Source organism: Emydura macquarii, unplaced genomic scaffold (genome assembly GCF_026122565.2).
Source record: "Emydura macquarii macquarii isolate MOO-44397 ecotype Brisbane River unplaced genomic scaffold, CSIRO-AGI_Emac_v2 contig_2422, whole genome shotgun sequence".
Taxonomy (NCBI): Eukaryota; Metazoa; Chordata; order Testudines; family Chelidae; genus Emydura; species Emydura macquarii.
This window is the reverse complement of record NW_027132559.1, coordinates 20,156,681-20,176,280: the sequence shown is the minus strand read 5'-3', so window position 1 is coordinate 20,176,280 and position 19,600 is coordinate 20,156,681. Positions and strand designations below refer to the sequence as shown.

At 38.1% G+C, this 19,600-nt stretch overlaps 1 protein-coding gene across 1 annotated transcript in view; it reads right to left on the bottom strand.

Annotated features, from left to right (window-relative positions):
- Window positions 1-19,600, bottom strand: part of RAPGEF5 (Rap guanine nucleotide exchange factor 5) — a 225,789-nt gene that overhangs the window by 37,671 nt on the left and 168,518 nt on the right. Inside the window, exons 12-14 of the mRNA XM_067562081.1 lie at window positions 5,811-5,889; window positions 3,953-4,097; window positions 1,386-1,483 (exon numbers count right to left, since the gene is read on the bottom strand). Of these exons, the coding sequence (XP_067418182.1) occupies window positions 1,386-1,483; window positions 3,953-4,097; window positions 5,811-5,889 (322 nt within the window). The remainder of the gene's footprint in view (window positions 1-1,385; window positions 1,484-3,952; window positions 4,098-5,810; window positions 5,890-19,600) is intronic.

Below are 19,600 nucleotides of genomic sequence, written 5' to 3'. Positions count from 1 at the left end.
GCTTTTGGAAAGTGAAACTATGCTGATTTACACTAGCTGAGATATACATTTACAAAAGGTGTACTCTGTCAATGTTCCTTTAACTTATTTCAGTGCACAGTGTACTTGGTAAATTGGTTCACTATGAACATTCACATTTTTATATGCCAATATAGGACAGAGCATGGACTAGTGGTCAGATCAGTGAACTAACTGGAGTCAGGAGTTCTGGGACCCGTTTCTGTTTCTGCCACTAACTCGGGGGCAAAATTCAAAGATTATATGTAAAGTTAAAACTCCTTTAAACTCAGGGCTTGTCTACATATGCAGCTATTCAGTAACTGTTATGCCTGAATAACTCCCTATGTGGACACACATTCCAGAGCAGTTAAGCTAAATAAGAGCAATGCACTCTTGTTCTAGAATATGAGTGTCCACAACATGAAGTTATTCAATAATAGCTGTTCCTGAATAGTTCCACATATAGACAAGTTCTTAGGCTACTTCTGACTTAGTGACACCCACTTAGCAAGCTTACCCAATTACAGAAATGTAGCAAACCCTAGGAAGAGTGAGATGGTCCATATAAACACTGATTTCATATATTTTGAATGTAAAATATATTTTATGGCTCTTTTATCAAATTACATCAAATGGTAAAAGTTGCATGGTATGGGTGATTGCAAAACAGACTTCTGAGGCTACAGGAGAAACAATTGCTAGATAACTACTTGCTTTTAATGGATTGAAACCATTTGTTTAGTCATATAATTTAAGATAAAAACATAAATGCAGTGAGCTTGTCTGATACCACAAAAAGTCGATAAAAGAGATTCATTCCTAGGGATATGCACTGGTCACAGTCAATGTCAAAGCTCTCTTTGATCTCAATATGATCAAACAACAAAAACAAATTCTACTTACTTGAAACATATACATTAAAATGTCCTTTTAAAAAAACATAATTAATAGTAAATGACACTCTTGCCATATTAGTTGCAAAAGAGGGTTGAGTAAATGTTTCACGGTAAAATAACCCCCCCCCCCCCCACCCTGCCATAAACAATACTATGCACTGTATCAGTTATTTTAAATCATTGATTGCTAGTTATGGGTCATATTTTGCCACACTTTCTCCCACTAAGTAGTACCCTACTCTGCAGGTAGTCTCACCAAAATTAATGGGTGTAATTGTAGAGCAAGGTACTATACAACATGAGAAACAATGGCGTAATCAGGCCTTATGTAAAAAGAAAGCTTATTTACACAAAATCCATGTGTGTTGTTTTCCTTGTATTGTAGTGTATTACTTATCCTTTTGTCTTTCTCGGTGCTAAAAAAAAAATGTAAATACTAAATAAATTATACCCAAAAAATGAGGGTTGACCAAAATATTCAGTACTTACTGACGACGATGCATTCCAAGTATCTTTTGAAATTCTTTCAGTTCCTTCTCAAGTATGGGATATTCATATACATCATCTAACACATTTCTGTATATCGTCTGAAAAATTAAAAAGGGTATCTGCACATATCTGATGACTGAAAGAAATACTATATATCACAGCAGCACCAGCTTCCATCAAATCAAGCATTAGCCTATCAAAATAAATTCCAGGAATGTTTTAAAATGGGTCCTGTAATCCAAAGTGTTCCTATTTAAATAACCAAATTAGTCAGTCTCTGGCTGCTGTATGAAGAAATATTCTTTGCACCATCACCAAAGGATGGAACTAAGATGTCAACACTCATCAGTCTGGGAAGACTTAAAACAGCATTTGTGCTTGACTTCAAACCTGGTTTAGCTAATAACAATATATTTTTAAACATGAAAATAGATCACACCATCATCCCTGGATTAAAACGATGAGAGTAATAATAATTAATCAATTGATTTTGACTACTAAAATTAGGGGTATTTTCATGTATTTTCTGCATTTACATCCAAACATTTTCCAGTCCCAAAATCTCTCACACACAATTGACAAGATGCTCCGACTCTCAAATTAATGAACAAATAAACCTTATGTTATTGATTTTTTGCATTTCCTAAATGTCATTATTCAAACCCTTTTGAGACCCTCAATCAACTATGGAAGACATTGGACCTTAGATATAAAGGTGAACAAATTATGCTGACTTTGATGCTTGAAGTCATTATGGTAAACATTTTCTCTTTGATCTGCTATACCCATTCAGAGGTTCAGATATAGTTTCTCCTGGCTAACAAATGAGGATCAGATACTAAAGGCCAAATTATCAGCCCAATTTTACAAACTACGGGCACAAATAATTTTGGATTGCAATTTCACATTCAAATTTTTTCAGGTGCAGTTTAGGTCATTTGAACATTAGCAGTAGAAACGGTCATATTGTGGTGGTGCCTCAAGCCACAGTCCGGGATTGGGACCCAAAGTGCTTGCCTTTGTACACAAACACAGAACAAAGAGAGAGTCCCTGCCCTCAAGGGCTTACAATATAAACCAACATTTAATAAAATGTAAATTTCCGATTGTTGGCATAGTTGGTGCCCAACTCCTAGCACAGTTTTACACATGGAACGCCCCTAGAGCAGAAGCCCTTGGGCATCTACTTCTATATGCGATGCACCAGTCACAAGGAACTCAAATAGCAGAGAAGCCCAAAACTTCCTCTAAGATTAGTTTAGCACTCCAGGGTTCTTAAGTTTACCATGAGTGAACCCACAACAGAAAGTACCCCCAACCAGGCCCCCAAATGAAGGTAAAGAGCTTTACTTCAGGAAAGGAGGAGGAGCTGAGGCAGTCTCCCAAGAGAATTCCTCCCTTCCACCAGAAGCAGGAAATAGACAGATCTAGGCCCAACATAGCATTACTATTTCAATGCCAATCCAGTTACAGTTGCATTTAGAAATCAATCAGGCAGGACAGTAAAGGCTTGTCTATATGGTGAGTTAGTCCACATCAGAGGGGTGTAAATTTTAGTGTGCAATAGTGTATCACACACTAACTGGCGTGCACTAGAGACTCTGCTGGCGCGCACTAAGAGATCCCTAGTACATGTTAATATAGCTCCGTTTCAAACAGTAATTATGTTAAACATGCACTAGGTGAATTTTTAGTGTGCACCAGCATGGGCTATTTAGTACGTGACAAGTTACACCCCTCTGGTGCGGACGAATGCATCACATAGACAAACCTAACACTCCTTGCTCATAAGTAAGGCAGAAATTTAGGGCGTGTCTACATGAGCACACCAGCCTGGAACGTAAATCTACAGTACTCCAGCATACCACACACAACTGTCCATGTAGGCCCTGCTAATATGCACTAAAAGTGCCCTAGCGTGCACTGACATAAGTACCATGCAGTAAGTGCTTGTGCAGACATGCCCTTACTTTCTCAAAATGCATAAAATAGATACCAGGATCTCTACTAGCACCTACCAAACAGTGCAGGATAGATGTTCTGTGTTTGGCTGATGCAGTGCTTGGGGAAAGGGACATAAAATGTTGTCCCAGTCGATGTCATTTGGAACACTGCTTTGGGAAGTTCTGGCCTGTTAAAGAACGTCAATACATCTGTGGATATTTCCTTTACCTGTTAATTTTCAGTCTTCAGAATACTAGTCTAGATTTCCTCCCTTTAAAGATTACCCACCCTTGTACAAAATTTCATATCCAAACTTAGCGTTATTATTTTCAGTGTCTCACATAACTGATTTTTAAGTTTCAACTGAATATCTGTGAGGCATTAGGCCCCTTATATGAACAAGGCTGACATAATGAAGCAGAAATCATACCCTTTCCATCTATTGGCAGGGAGGACTTATGCCCAAATCACTGAACTAGTATAAAAGATCTCAAAGAGAAAATGAACAACAGGTAAGAAAAATTATGTCTGATACTTTTCTCACTTGGGACTTTCAAACACACATACCTGAGAATATGCTATTTATACAGTATTAAAGTACATCGGTGAGAGTATTACAGTACCTTTAAAAATTGCTTTAAATGCTCATCTTCATGCAACCAGTCTTTGTAGAGGGAAGTCCACTGAGACACCATATGCAAGACTTTTCGTTTTCTACATGGAATATCTGAGTTTTCCTCCTTGCCTTGATCATTCTTAGCACAATACGTACAATAGGTTAAGGAATGGAAGCATTAAAATTGAGAAATTAAGAGAGGGAAAAGAACTGTTAAGTCAGGTAGTCCATCCCCTGCCAGTGCAGGATTTTTCACTATACTATACAGGCTTAAGTGCTTTATCCTGTGTAGTTTAGGAAATTGAGAAGGGTTATCAACTTTTAGGAATGAAATACACAGTAACAGAAATGTCAGCAGAGCCTCTGTGCTGCCTGAATATATTTTTCCTTTATAGACTGGGGACACAATTCTATAAAAGGAAAACCAATTTAAAAGGAATTACACAATGTTGAATCGTATCTTTTCTGGGCAGCTGATATAAATGCAAACATGATTTACTGTTGGAAGAAGGACAATGCATCATTAAATACAAACATTACATCCAGAGCATAGGAACTCTTTTTATTTATAAATATATAATTATGTGGTCAGTGGAAATAACACATTATTAAAAAAAAGTAAAAAGGGATCAATTTACACTATTTTCCCCAAACACAGTGCAAGTAAAAGCAATAGGAGAAAATTGCCACATCACACAATCTATTTATTTCTACTGCTCACCTATTCTTTTTTTCCTCAAGTATAAAAAATCATTTGTTTGCACACTTTTGCACATTGTTATAAAATCTGAAACTTGACAACTCAGCTCATTTTACAGCAACAAGCTTATTAAAACAGTCAAAATATCATATGGAGGTAAGTGGAATATTTTTCTGAAAAACATGTTTTCCATCTTTAAAGTGGGATACAGGTCACAGTAAAATATACATCACTCATTTTCCCCTTAACACACATTAAAATCTATAAATTATATAGATATGAGTATTTTCACGAGCTGCTTATATCAGAGGAAGCACAGTCTGGGTAAATTTAAATCAAACTTTGTAATGGTATTTTGTAAATGTCAGTAACCAGTTCCAAGAAAACGATAGTTAATGAACTATTAAGATCCATCTCATGCAGATATTCCAAATGAGATCTGGAGATAACACTGTTTTAGAACTCTTTGTTTTTGAATATATAGTTTAGTTACAATATTTCATTTTTCATCCAGTCTAACTGGCTGAGACATACTTTTTTAAGGTGGTGTTTCCTTCTTTCTTTTTTTACTGGTGGCTTGCGGATAACTTTTTGAGGGAAGAAAATGAAATGTGGTCATTACTTGTGGCATCTCTAAAAACTAGATATATTACCTACTAAGCAACTCTGAATTTATAGTATATTCCATAACCACAAACATAAATCATAGACTTAAAAAGTCCCTATCCCAGTCTCATTTTTAGCCTCTTTTATACATAGGTTAATATTAAAGCAAACCAACCCAACACAATACTGTATAGTTAATTAGGACCAGATTGACCCTTATCCTTGAGCAAATACACATTAGAGGTGAGGGCAGAGGGGTGGGTAAAAAGGAGCCTCCTCCACACACACACATCTGCACAAGGGTTAGGGTCTTTTATAGTCACACTAAAGAGAGTATAAATCACTCAAAAGGTGGGTAGGTAGGAGGTGAGGCTCAGAGCCTCCTCCTGACAAATTAATCCATGGAGCTGTTTCAGTGCATGAAGGAGCAGGGTGCAGTGTTCCCCTGGCATGGTGTACAAGTATACCCACAATGCACTCTCGAGAGCCCTGGGAGGGGTTGTGACTCCTGCAGGAAAGAAGATGAGGGCTATGAACTGTTTCAGTTAATGAAGGATATTGCCTCAGCAATGCCTGGCACAAGTCATCAGTTGTCATGAAGACCGTGTACGTGAGAAGGAAGTCATCAAGAAGGGTTTCTGCAGAGAAAAACAAAAGAATCCCAAATTATAGTAAGTTTTAGAGGTGAGGAGGCGGCCACCTATTCCTGCTGGTGTGCATGGCAGGAATACAACTTGTAAAAAGATTTGGAAGACTCAAGCCCAAGAAATGTATTATTTATTCAGTGATCATAAATATGATATAGTTCACAATATGCTGTCTCTGAGAACATGAGATCTGTGTTTCACAGGGGCACCCTAAATGTTCCAATTAGCTGTAAATCAGAAGAGACTGAATCAGGCCCGTTGGATAACATTATACACTGTGGGTTTTAAAATAGAAATTGTAGAGCTTCCTTCATGGATCTTTTCTTACATGGTGAGATTTAAAATGGCGTTTCATCAATTTAGTAAGTTAGGTCATTTCCAAAGCAGTTTATTAAAGCTTATGGCAAGGATATGGACTGACAGAGGATTTTTAATGGGCGTTGTAGCCTTTCTTTTCTAGGCTGCTGGTACTGTAGGTATATAGTCAGTGACTCATCCTTCCAAAGCAGGATAAATTGTTAATCTCCATCCTGTAGGTAGTAAACAGGTGTTTACGTTACCAAAAAAAATAAAAATAAATAACCATCTCAATTGGGGGTACCCTTGTAGGCAGTCTCAGCAAAGCAATCGTACACAGCATGAACAAACTGTTTTGGGGAATATGAAAGAATAGAGAAGGTGAAAGTGTATATACATTGACTGAGATCCAAAAAGCAGCTGGTAGCTCACCAGTTTTGAGAGTGTCATTTTAAGCTTTTGTTTGCAGTGTTAAAACTTTTAGAATTTTTTCTTAAACTTTATTTAATAAGGTAACCAACGTTTTCTCCGTCTCTTATATTCTTCCCTTTGGCGTTGGTGGTATTTTAACAAAGCAGTCTAAGTCATTTGTTTAGATAATAGTTCTATCCACCGTAATTGTTGTGCATCAGGTCTTTGGGTAGTGAACTGTACCAGTTCACAACTCAGTACAATAGCATGAAATTCTATTCCTCCCCCACACTTATCATATTAGCCTGAGGATTTTTCTAAAACTTTAACGTGTACAACAAAATCAAACTAGTTCACCTCCTATTCCATTAAGTTATCCAAAAATGTTATACATGCTATAGGAACATATTTGCTGTAGAAAATTAATAAACCAATCGCTACTTGTCTAAAAATGGACAAGAGAGCCTATTGCCCTTCATAGCTTAATGGGAAAATGAACGTCTTCTCTTTTATAAGATTTTAGATATTACGAATTTCCTTTGTACTGAATCTCTTCAAATTTTATCAAATGTACTGCATCCTTCTAACAATAAAACTGTCTAGCATCAATTATTTTACCACATGAAAATACGAAAGTGGATACAAGTCGAATAGCCCACTCCTATAGTATGTATAGCATGCACTATTTTGGCAGCTCCTTCATGCATACTGAATTCAATGGGAGATTTCCTGATACAAGGACTGAGGGCCAAATCATTCCCTAAATGGAAAAAAAAGACAAAGTAGAGACAAGAAACTCCATGGGCCTGATTATCCCATCACTTGTGCATGGCCTGTTCCCACTAAATCCATGTGCATGTGTACAACTGACAGGATATCTGGGTTCCATGGGTTTTTAAACTCAAGAGTTTCTGAATCATTATCCCAACTAGTAGGACCTTCAGGGAGCAGGGGGTGTCCTCAGGAAGTACAGGAGAAGGGCAGAATGCTCCTAAGGGTTCTGAGGTATGTATGTTCACTCAGCTGCCAGGACATAAGGTGGAGCAGAAATTCCACAACCTCCCTAGGCAATTTATTCCAGTGCCTACCTACCCTGACAGGAAGCTTTTCCTAATGTCCAACCTAAATCACCCTTGCCGCAATTTAAGCCCATTGCATCTTGTCCTATCCTCATAAGTTAGAGAGAACAATTTTTTCCCTATTCCTTGTAACAACCTTTTATGTACTTGAAAACTCTTGTGTCCCCCTTCAGTCTTTTCTTCTCCAGAATAAGCTAACCCAATTTCTTCAATCTTCCCTCATACTTCATGTTTTCTAGACCTTTAATCATTTTTGTTGCTCTTCTCTGGACTTTCTCCAATTTGCCCAAATCTTTCCTTAAATGTGGCACCAGAACTGGACACAATACTCTAGTAGAGGCCTAATCAGCGCAGAGTAGAGCAGAAGAATTACTTCTTGTCTCTTCAATACAACACTCCTGCTCATACAGCCCAGAATGATGTTTGCTTTCTTTTGCAACAATGTTACATTGGTGACTCATATTTAGCTTGTGATCCACTATGACCCCCAAGTCCCTTTCCACAGTAATCCTTCCTAGGCAGTCATTTCTCTTTTTGTATGTGCACAACTGATTGTTCCTTCTTAAGTGGAGTACTTTGCATTTGTCCTTATTGAATTTCATCCTATTTACTTCAGGCCATTTCTCCAATTTATCCAGATCATTTTACATGACATGGCTCAGAAAATGGACAGAAGCATTTGGCCCATATAAGAACAGCCATACGGGGTCAGACCAATGGTCCATCTAGCCCACTATCCTCTATTCCTACAGTAGCCAATATCAGGTGCTTCAGAGGGAAATGAATAGAACAGGTAATCACCAAGTGATCCATTCTGTCGGCCAGTCTCAGCCTCTGGCAAACAGCAATTCCTACCTACCCTGGCTAATAGCCATTGATGGACCTATGCCTCCATGAACGTATCTAGTTCTTTGAACCCCGTTATAGACTTGGCCTTCATAACATTTTCTGGCAAGGAGTTCCACAGGTTGACTGTGCATTGTGTGAAGAAATACTTCCTTTTGTTCATTTAAAACCTGCTGCCTATTAATTTAATTTGGTGACCCCTAGTTCTTGTGTTATGAGAAGGAATAAATAACACTTTCTTATTTACTTTCTCCACACCAGTCATGATTTTATAGACCTCTATCATATCCGGCCTTAGCTGTCTCTTTTCCAAGCTGAAAAGTCCCAGTCTTATTAATCTTTCCTCATACAGAAGCTGAACATTGCAAAAAATGTTTTCAAATAACCTTTTGGATTTTAAATAATTTGCTTTGACCATGCCCACGTCCCTTGTGGTTCACTTTCTGTGAATATTTGTTTGGTTGAGTTTACTAGCATGAATGCTGGTAGAAAGCATATATTATTGTTGCATGCATGTGTATTCATGGAACAAGAAGTCTGATCTATGTCATATGCCTTATCTGACCAATCACACTAGACAAAACCATGATTACACTAGGAAAATATAAGCATCCAGTATAAACAACAAGTAATGTTTAAAAACTTGGTGGTTGGTCAGGATTAGCCCTAGAGTTCCATCTAGGTTTAACCACAACCAGTTAAAAATTTTTAAAACATGATTGCCCTTGTCCACTCTAATGGCAAATTAATATTTAAAATCATGTTAGTTAACATAGTTCCTAACATGATGCATTTTCTCAGTCTAGAAAAGGTCCAAGACAGCTCAAATAGCAAATATAAAATATTCATAGTAATCTGTTCACAATCAGTCCAGAGAGAAAAATTTATTTGTAAAAAAACTGACTACTTTTAAACAAGTAAATTTGAGCAAACAACTATCTGGCAGATAACCTGCAAATAGAAAAAGAGGCTAAGTTTGTCACAAATTATTCATCGCAAAGTATTTGTTCAGTTCTACTAAGGACAATTTGCATGAGTACTGTTTTGAAGGAGTAGTTATTGTAAGTGTGCAACTCAGTTTGATCAATTTTGAACAGAAATCTTTTCAGAATTTTCTTATTGAATTATGGTTCATTTAAAAAAAACAAACAAACAAAAAAAAAAAACAGTGCCAGTCAGAGCACGGCTTTCTTTACATACCTCTAAAAGGCAATGATACTTGGCATTGAACTACAAACTACAGCTTTTAACTTTCACTCTTCTATGTACCAGATAGAATATATACATTTATTTGTATGCATATGTACATACAATTGTAATACATGCAACATTTTGTATCCTGATCATATCTGAGCTGCTACCTTCCCCGCGGGCTCTCAAAAAAATGTTTTCTAAGATTTGCAGCAAACAGTAAAAATAAAATACACGCGGTTATATATAAGAAATGGCACAACAGACTTTTGTACAAAGGACTATTTCAAAGGAATTTTTTTTATATATATCGTTTGCTTTGAAAGTAGTCCCTCTTTGTACAAAAGTCTATGATGCCATTTCTTTTTTAATTCTCTTCCTCATGAATTTTTTATTTAATCATTTCCTTTTAGCCAGCAATCTAATTTTTCTTTGTTCCTCCCAATTTTCTTTTATTTGATTAGGCAATTATTACAAAGTATGTGGCTAGCTTGCAGCTACTGAAATATTTAATTCTGAAGACAATTTCAGGCTTTTTAAAGCTTCATTAAGATCTACAGTGAAACCATGAGGCTACATGTTCACTAGAAATGCTGCAGCTGCACAGTTCTCCCACTGCTGTAGTTAATCCACCTCCCTGAGATGTGGTAGCTAGGTCAATGGACCTAGCATTGTCTACACCAGGGGTTATGTCGACTTACCTATGTCGTTCAGAGGTGTGAATTTTTCACACTCCCAAGCAACATAGCTGGATCAACCTAAGTTTTTAATATAGTCTTGGCCTAAATTCAATGGGTTACCACTTTTGCTGCTGCTTCGGAGCTGCCATAAGCAATAACCACACTACAGTAAACGTGCATGATAACTGAAGCTTTCAAAATAGTCTTGCACAAGAAGAATATAAAACCAAGCACTGCATTTTTGGGGTTTTTTTGTTACTAATCAATCTATTTAAACCACCTTCTGTTTGAGTCAGAGTCCCATATGTTGCCCTTGGTTACATGATTCAGAGAAGAGCAAAATGGGGCAGAATAGACACCAACTCTGTACAAAAGGGGAAGCCACCCATCATAAGAGACACAGGATTTGAGCTCCACGGGAACTGAGGAGAGCCAAGAAGCAGCAGCTGGATGTGGGATGCTTCTCTCTGTGGAACAGGAATTTTCTGGTGGAAATTTGTGCCAGGTTACTGCCAGTGGAACCAGCAGTAACTCCTCTGCAAGAAGAGTTGCAAGCTTGTAGTTTGCAGGCATGGGGTTACAGCCAATGGCAAAATGGCTCCCTTAGTGGAGAAGAGGAGCCCAGAGTCCTACATGGAATGGACGTCCCTAGACAAGTATAAGCTGCAGATCATATATTCCCATATAGACTTCTTAGAGAATCCACAGGATCCCCTGGTGTCACCAGCTGTGTCCTCTTTCCCCTTTGGTTGGCCCACCACTCCTCCCACTTGAGACAACTCCTCAAGTTCTAATTCAAGGAATAGAGGACACATGTTTTACACTCTCAAAGGTTTGAAGGACAGGAGGGTAGGATATGACCCATACATGGGGTCTGTATACTGCATTTCATTTTTCAACAGCTCATTTTTAATCTCTTCCCCAATCCCTTCGCTAGATGTGGTATCAATTACTAAGGTGTTAAACATAAATGAATGAATGAATGAATAGTGATTAGCCTGAAAACTTCCAGATCACACAATTAGTGACTTGAGACAGACATTTTTCTCATTACTGTCTCCAAGACTTGAGACCTACTGCTGTTCTTGAACTCTGATATCTCCCCACACTACCGAAGAAGCCTAAAACATCAATGGAGCACAGGCACTGGCTTAATAAATATGAGAAGAGGCTTAAACCAGAAGGGAGATGCCCTTGTTAAATGGTTACCAGTTTCTTTTTATTAAACTGAACTGATTTTAAGTTGCCGACTGAAAAGAAAAAAAAAAAAAGAAACTCCACAACACAGTTACACAGGAGGAGAAAGGGGGGAAAAGATACAAGAAACAAACACACACACACACACACACACACACACCCCTCTACAGGTTTATGTTACAGTGTAATTTTTATACATAAAAAACAAAGCACTGTAATAAGCAGCTAGAATAAAATATAGCTATAAAAATATAAAGAAGACTGCACACCAGAATTAAAAAAGCTAAAATGTTACCAGGTTAAGCAAAACTTCATTGTTACTGATAACGTTATTCAAAAGATCCCCTTTTTAACCAAAATATGATGGTCTTAAACGCAACAAGAGAACTTGAAAATCCATTCCATTTTGCCCTGGTATTTTGATAATCGCTTTTTGCACAGAATGATTTATTTGCCTTGCTGCCTCTCAATGACTTTTCCCCTTCATAGTGGCATGAAACAGGATAGTTGATAATAATGTCAGCATCACACAGGAACCAACAAAAGGAAGCTTTAGCTATTGCGATACACGTGAGATATATTAAATACAAACACGTTTTTTTTCAATTCAGCTCAGACACCTTGTCTTTTAGGAATGTGTTTTCCAAAAGTAGCAGCTTCTAACATTGAGCCAACACCAGCAACAAGCAGTAGTCAAAATTATAAAGCCCTGTCTTGTTCTGAAAGAGTAACAAGAAAACCATCTCAATACTACAAAGTTATTGAAAAAAAGAAAACAGGAGCACTTTTTGGTATTAGTCCCTCAGCAGAGTATCTTTGAATACACAGGAGTAATTTCTCATTACTTTTTTTATAATGTGCTGATACCAAATAGACAATGCCTCTTTGGAATATGGGACTTTGAGAAACTTTGTCCAATTCTTTAAAAAAAAAAAAAAAAAAAGCCTATATCATGTAAAATAAAAAATTAAGTACTGTCTGTTCCTACATAGGTGGCACTTGAAGGGAACTGAAAGAGGGTGAAAGGAACCTCTTTCCCCAACTGGCACATCCATCCAAACAATGCAGACCTAGCTTTGTTGAGCGGGAGCTAGCTAATATGACCAGCATGGTCACAAAGAGATTTGGTCACCAATAATGTTGCTGTCAGGGCTCTTTTCTCTTTCTTCTTCCCCTCCCCAAACCATTGATGGTAGACACTGTGGGAGTGCATGCTGTTCCTTTCACAACCAAGCATAAGGAGTGTCATACTAAATGCTACCTCATTTGCTTTGAGACATTCTGGCTATGTTCTGTACAACCAGAATACCTAAGGGCACCTCCCTTTAGCTTCTACAGCTCTGGATTCTCACCCCCACTACTTCTGCAGAGAGGAACAAGGACACAATTTGGCTCAAAGCATTCATATAAGCTTTGACAAAGTTGAATTTATAGCAGAAAATGTTATGGATTGTACTCTCGATGATTATTCAACGGGACAATCTCTTCTTCCCTAAATCAATCCAAACCTGCAAAAGTATGGTGGTTACTGATGCTCCCTAGTGATCACAGTTTAATCTATAACTATATAAGCACTCTTATTTTCTTTTTCCTAGCTTCTCTATTGTTTGCGTCTTTGTATTCAGGCACAATTTTTTTAAATCTTGGTTATGTCTTTTCATTGTTTTGCATCGCTATTTTTATTTTAATAAAACAGTTTGAATGCTAAGAAGTAATTTCCACCAATAAATTAAAAAAATTATCTACACGTTTTTCTAAAGATTGCCTATGTTACAGTGTTTTACCGTGAAGAATAGCAGCTCATGTTATCAGTTTTCTTTGAAAACTCAGCACTATTCTGAACCCAAGTCAATTCCATTACACACTGTACAATTCCATTGTAAATAGTTATGCAAGAATTACACAAGATTTAGGGCTTTATTTAGACTTGCACACCACACTAAGCCGGATTACCAGAAAAATTAGATGAAGTATTGGAATCTGAGACTTCTTTCTAATTCATACAAAATAGATATTCAGCTTCCTCCGACTGGGGCTTGTGGGAGAATGCAGGAGGCCAAAACTGGGCAAAGAATGAAAAAAAAGAAATTGCCCAAATGAGCAAGCTGCATGAATTTATAGGCACAAAACAAACTTCTCTTCTTCACAGGTTAACTGGAGCACAGGTTAAAACTGCTCTTAGTTAACTTTATGGTCCCAAGTCTGCAACTCTTACTCACACTGAGTAGGATTTGCGCCCATGAGTTTTGGTATTCATTAGTGAGTAAATGGTACTTATATTGAATAAACGATGCAAATTCATGCCCTTAACATGCACAACTGGCTCAAAGAGAGAGAGGGGAGAGATGAAAATCTTATCTTTCCAAGTCTAGATAACTGCTTAAATGTCATTATTCATCAGTTTCTCCCTCTACTTGAAAACTGATCCAAAAATTAGAGCCAGATCCATATTTTCCTAATCCTCACACATGTAATTCCAGAGCATGACTCTTGTGCTACAGTCCTCCACTGTGCACTTATTCCAGCAGCAAAAGGTATGAAGGTAGCTTTCTAAAAGCAGAAGTATCAAAAGCATCAACATGATAAACTGCATAAATTCTCCCAACTTGTAATAAGAAACCAACCATGAGCCCTATGCAGTGCTGAAGGCTCTTTGTTTATTTTTAAATACTCCATAAAATGTTCAATCCATGTCAAGACTTGTATTTTTCCCCTTACATATTTTAAAAATGTATAAGTTTGCCAAACCACCATTCAACTATGTAAATAGAACCAATTTTGCCTAGACTCATATATATATATCTTGGTTCTTCTTCATTGCAGAGTAACAGGCAGCCAGTAGCAATTCACTCCTTGCCCTGTCCCTGAAAAGCATGTGCTGCTGCTGGTGAAAGAGTATTGTTCAAAGACACAGTGATATTCTTTACAGGATAAATTATTCACAAGTCACATGCTTTGAACCGCATTCTGGTAAATGGTGGGAGGGTAGAGGGGGAAGCATAGCCACCCTAAACTGGTTGCAATGGCTGCCCATATAGGCCGCAAGAGCAAGCATGCATTCTGGCTGTGAGCATCTCATGCTTAACATCCCTGTGCAATCTATTCTACCAAGAGCAGGAATAATCTACACAGGGGCTGTGGCCAGTGTCATGTGACCAAGGTAATATATATGCAGCAAGACAAGTAATCTACACCATCAACTCTGTGGCCACAGCCCTTAATTTCCCTGTGTGTCAGATGGCTTGCTGAGTAGCATCTCCATGATATTTCAGAATTTCCAGCACTGGGATGGGCAAATTCCATCCCATGCTCTAGATGCTGAAGGATTTGATAGGAACACACGATATAAGATGCCAGGGCATGCACCTACTTAGTGGGTGGAGCAGGACCTTGCCTGGTGGTTGTGGTGGCAGTTGAGGTAATGGCAGGCAAAGGTTTAAGGATTGGGTACCAGCCCAAGGGTAAAGCTGGAGTCAGTGTCAAGGGACCAAGCCAAAGATCAGAAGCCAAAGGGTAAACTGGAGTTGTAGTCAGAGATATAGCCAAGGGGGCAGTCAAAGCCAGGAGTCAGAAGTCAAGTCTAAGATGAAGGGTAAACCAGAGGATGTAGCCAGGAGTCAGAGCCAAGAGTCAGAAACCAGAACAGAGCAGCTATAGGCTGGTTCTGGGGCTGGAGCAAGGCAGGAGCAGGGCTTGGAGGAAAGGCTGGAGCAGGAAGAGGAAGTGAGAGCAGGGTAAGTGCAGCTGCAGGCACAGTAAGCACTGACTGGTCACTGTGCTGCTGCAAGGCTCATGCAGCAGACCACTAACTCCCCTGCCCAATCAGGAAGTGCAACCCTTTGGAGGGGTCTCATTGGGCTCAGCTGGACATACTGGGTTGCTTAGTGATCAGGCTGAGAGCCAGCTGTGCCCCTTAACACAGGTATTCCCATACTGGATCAGACTCATGGTCCATCTAGTCCAATATCCTGTCTCTGACAGTAGCCAGCCCCAGATGCTTCAGTGGAAAGTAGAAAAAACTCTGCAGTAGACTGATATGGTATAATTGTAGGTCTCACCCTAATTCTTAATAGTTAGAGATTGGTTTAAACCGTGATGCATGAGGTTTCCACATCTTGTAAAACTTTTTTGCATTTACTACGATAAATCTGGATATTCTTGTTATCTACATAAACCTCCAGGCCCTTTCTGAATCTTAAATTCTTAATCTCAGCGACAGCATGTGGTAATGAGTTCCACAGTCTCAATTACATTTTGAGTGGAAAAGTATTTTCTTTTATCAGTTTTGAATTTGCTACCTTTCAATTTATTAAATGTCCCTTTGTTCTTGTGTTATGAGACAGAGAAAACAGAGGCTCCCAATCTACCTTCTCTAGGCCATTCATTACTGTAAATACTTGTACTATGCCACTCTTATTTGTCGCCTTTCTAAGGTAAGGAATCTCAACATTTCTTCTTTAAATCAGTACTGGTCACCCTTTTGGAGATGTGGTGACCAGCACTGCACACAGAATTCTAGGTGAGAGCGTAGCATTGATTTTATATAATGGTATTGTAATATTTTCTGTGTGATTTTTCATCCCATCCCTCATGCATCCTAACATCTGGTTTGCTTTTTTGACAGTAGCTGCACATTGAACAGAAATCTTCATTGAACTGTGCACAATGATGTTCAGGTCCCTTTCCCAAGTCAATACAGGTCTGCGCGCAACATGAGCAACCATCTGGCCCCTCATGTATTAAAAACGGTTGGGTTTTTTTGGCAAAAAAAATGTAATGGTATGTGAACTGAGTCATGTAAACACCTTGAGTTGTTCAAGAACTACATGGCACAAGGGAAATACCTGCTTGCCTGTACATGCACTAGTCACAGTTTCAACATTTGTGGCCAAATTCTGTTCTTGCACATGCAAAATTAATCTGGAATAACTCTTTCGTCTTCTCTAACTGGAGAAAAATATTAGCTGCTAGTACTCTTTTTGGAAATTATTTTATCTGATTATTCTATTCTCATTTACATCAGTACAAATCCAGAGTAACTCCACATAATGCCATTGAGCTACAATAACTCATACCTGTGCTTCCCCTCTTAATTTTTTTTTCTAATTGTTGTTTTCATAAACGTTATATAAAATGTGCAACTACTAAAAAATTATTCGAGTCATGCCATTCCCCTCATAAATTTCATGATGAGTAAAATCTTTAAGGGAAACTTAGTTAATTAAATCGTGAAAATTCCACAGGAAAAGTGCCATTCAATTGTACGTCCTTATGGAACTTGCATGATATTTATTTTCATGATGAAGATGCTTAAAGGTGATGAGTAGTTGTAAAATCCTGATGTCTTCATGCACTTGCTATTCCAGTCAGCACTAGCTAGAGTTCTGAATGAAAAAGGGTTAAGTAAGAACTTCAGGATTTGTCCCTGTATAAGTCTATTATATCACTTTTATCTTGCAGAGTAACAACTTTACACAGACAAAAATTCCATTGAAGACAAGGGAAGGTCTTCCTGTGCAGAAATTTAGGGTTGGATTAGGAAAAAATTCTCATAGGAAAGATTAGAAATATTATTACTGTTCAGGAACATTTTAAACTTGCTGGGTTTTTTGCAGGTACCTGAGACAGATTTACAGCTGCAGAAATAGATCCTTGTGTTTCAGTAGAAAGGATGTTGATTACTTACTGTTCTATAGGGAATAATCATTTTTGTTATTTTAAAAATAATCACTAATTGGGTTGAAAGTATATTAGATGAGGGCTGCAGCAAAGCTTTTTAGACTTGCAGTACTTTCATGCTTGATAGATTTTTGTCACCTCTCTCTCTTCCATAAAATGAGAAAAATTATAATTGCGCCTCAAGGCAGAATCTGTCAGACAGAGTTTCTGTACATGTTTTGGTTTAGAAAATATCATGCAATGATATGAAACCTTTCAGCAGTGCAAATGCACATCCAGCAAGTTGTAGCTAGAAATCAGGAAATTGATTGATCTGCAGAAATGGAAAAACAATTTGATTGCAACTCTTTTGCACAGTAGGAGCTTCTGAATAATTTGTAATTCCACATTAATTTACTCCATATCTACATTTGCCTCTTAATGTTAGTGGCAAATGCAGAATGCTGTTGTTAGGATTTGATATGGTGAGATGCTGAGCATTCCCTACAAGGTACTGAGTATTCTTAACTTCCACTGAGTTCAACAAGTGTTGAAAGCACTCTGTACCTTGCAGGATTGGGCCCTAATCTAAAAATCAAGCCATCTAAAAATGCTATGCCAGCATGGACACACTATGAAGCAAAAAATGAAAATTATCTTGAGAAAGAGAGGTCAGTGGAAAAAGAATATCAATGCATAATCTACTGATAATGTATTAAAATAATTACAGTGGTTATGTCATTTAACCACTGAAGCACTGAGAATTCGATGCACAAAGAAATAAAGAGCAAGTAATTTATTTCTGGCATTAGGTTAGAAAAAAATAGTAAGGCATCATGTTTAACATGTACCACCAGAATATTTTTATTATGATACAAAAATCAGAACTGGGAATAATTTAGAAGGTCATCCTCAAATTATTTCTGGCATTACTTTAAAGTATGAAGAATTAATCAAACATATTTTGTCTGGTAAGGTCAAAGATCATTCTAAAGTTGCATTCCAGTTGCTGCTACCACATCAGTTGGAGCAATTTCATATTTTGTTAGAGCAAGAAAAAGCCCTGAAACCACAGGCAGATGACAAACGTCAAACTTGTCTGACTTTAATGAAGCACTAATTTTCCAACTAGACTTCTTCAGTAGATTTTCTGCAAGTAGGATGTGACCCTAGTTTACACCCTAGATTAATGTGCAAATATAATGGTGCTTTCTTGAAGTTATTGGATAAATCTACTACTTCATATACGTTTTGAAATATTAAGGGGGAAAATCTATAGGGTTCATACCGAGATACTGCCAGTACCACTTTCTATAAATTAACCTTGACTATAGCAACTTGAACACTAATGTTTTCCATCTATTTAAAACTTTAATTGCCATGAAACTGAGATATTTTAAAGCATTCACTAAGTAAATGTACTACCATAGTTACAAAACGCAGATGGTACTTAATCAGAACGGGAGACATCCAAAAGACTGCAAGAAAAAAATGTGTATCTCCACTTTTCGCTGATTGGTTACAATAAGCCAACCAAGCCAGGTTTCCCTGGGGCAACAGGAAAGAAGAAAAAAGAATTATATAGCTCCCTTTTATCTTCCCCATTGCAGTCCATTTGTCTTGTGGTGCAAAGGAGATAAGAACATGGCAATAACAGCATGGATGGATGGCTTGCCCTGTCTTGTTGATCACCACATAGATGGGGTAAACCAGCCTTCCTACTCATCAGCCTCTCTCTATGAAAATCATAAAAGTGAGTGCAGGGCAGGGTTCCAGCTTCTCACTTCTGCCTTGCACCTGGACTTCACTGGATCATTGCCACCACTCTGTCTCCAATCATTTGAAGAAAAGCAGCCATCAGCTGCATGGACTGTCTGGCTCTCATCAATGACAGAACTTCCAGGTGCCACAGCTAGCTGCCAATGCCTGAATACCATTCCTCCTCTTGATTGTCACTGTCTCCTCCTTACATAGCTTCTGAGATGCATGGGCACAGCACCCCTTGTTGTCTGGTAAGCATAGCTCTCACACACTCTTATTCTCTTGACTGACAGCAATCCATACAAAAGGGTTGCATAATCTGCCTCTTCTGACATCAGTCATGCTGATTGACACATGGTAGAGGACAAGGCTGCCTTGCCACTAGACTTCCCATGGCTGCTCAAGTCTTTCTTGCAAGCTCTCCTCTAGATTCTCAGCCTGATGACTTCTTCGGCAACATGCTGAGGAAGTTAGGCAAGTTAACAAGCAGGATTTCAGTACTGGTCGGACAGGCTGACAGTTCAATGCAGCGATCATTGTTCGTGCCATTTCCTTTTCCAATAAGTGGCTGCACATTAGCCC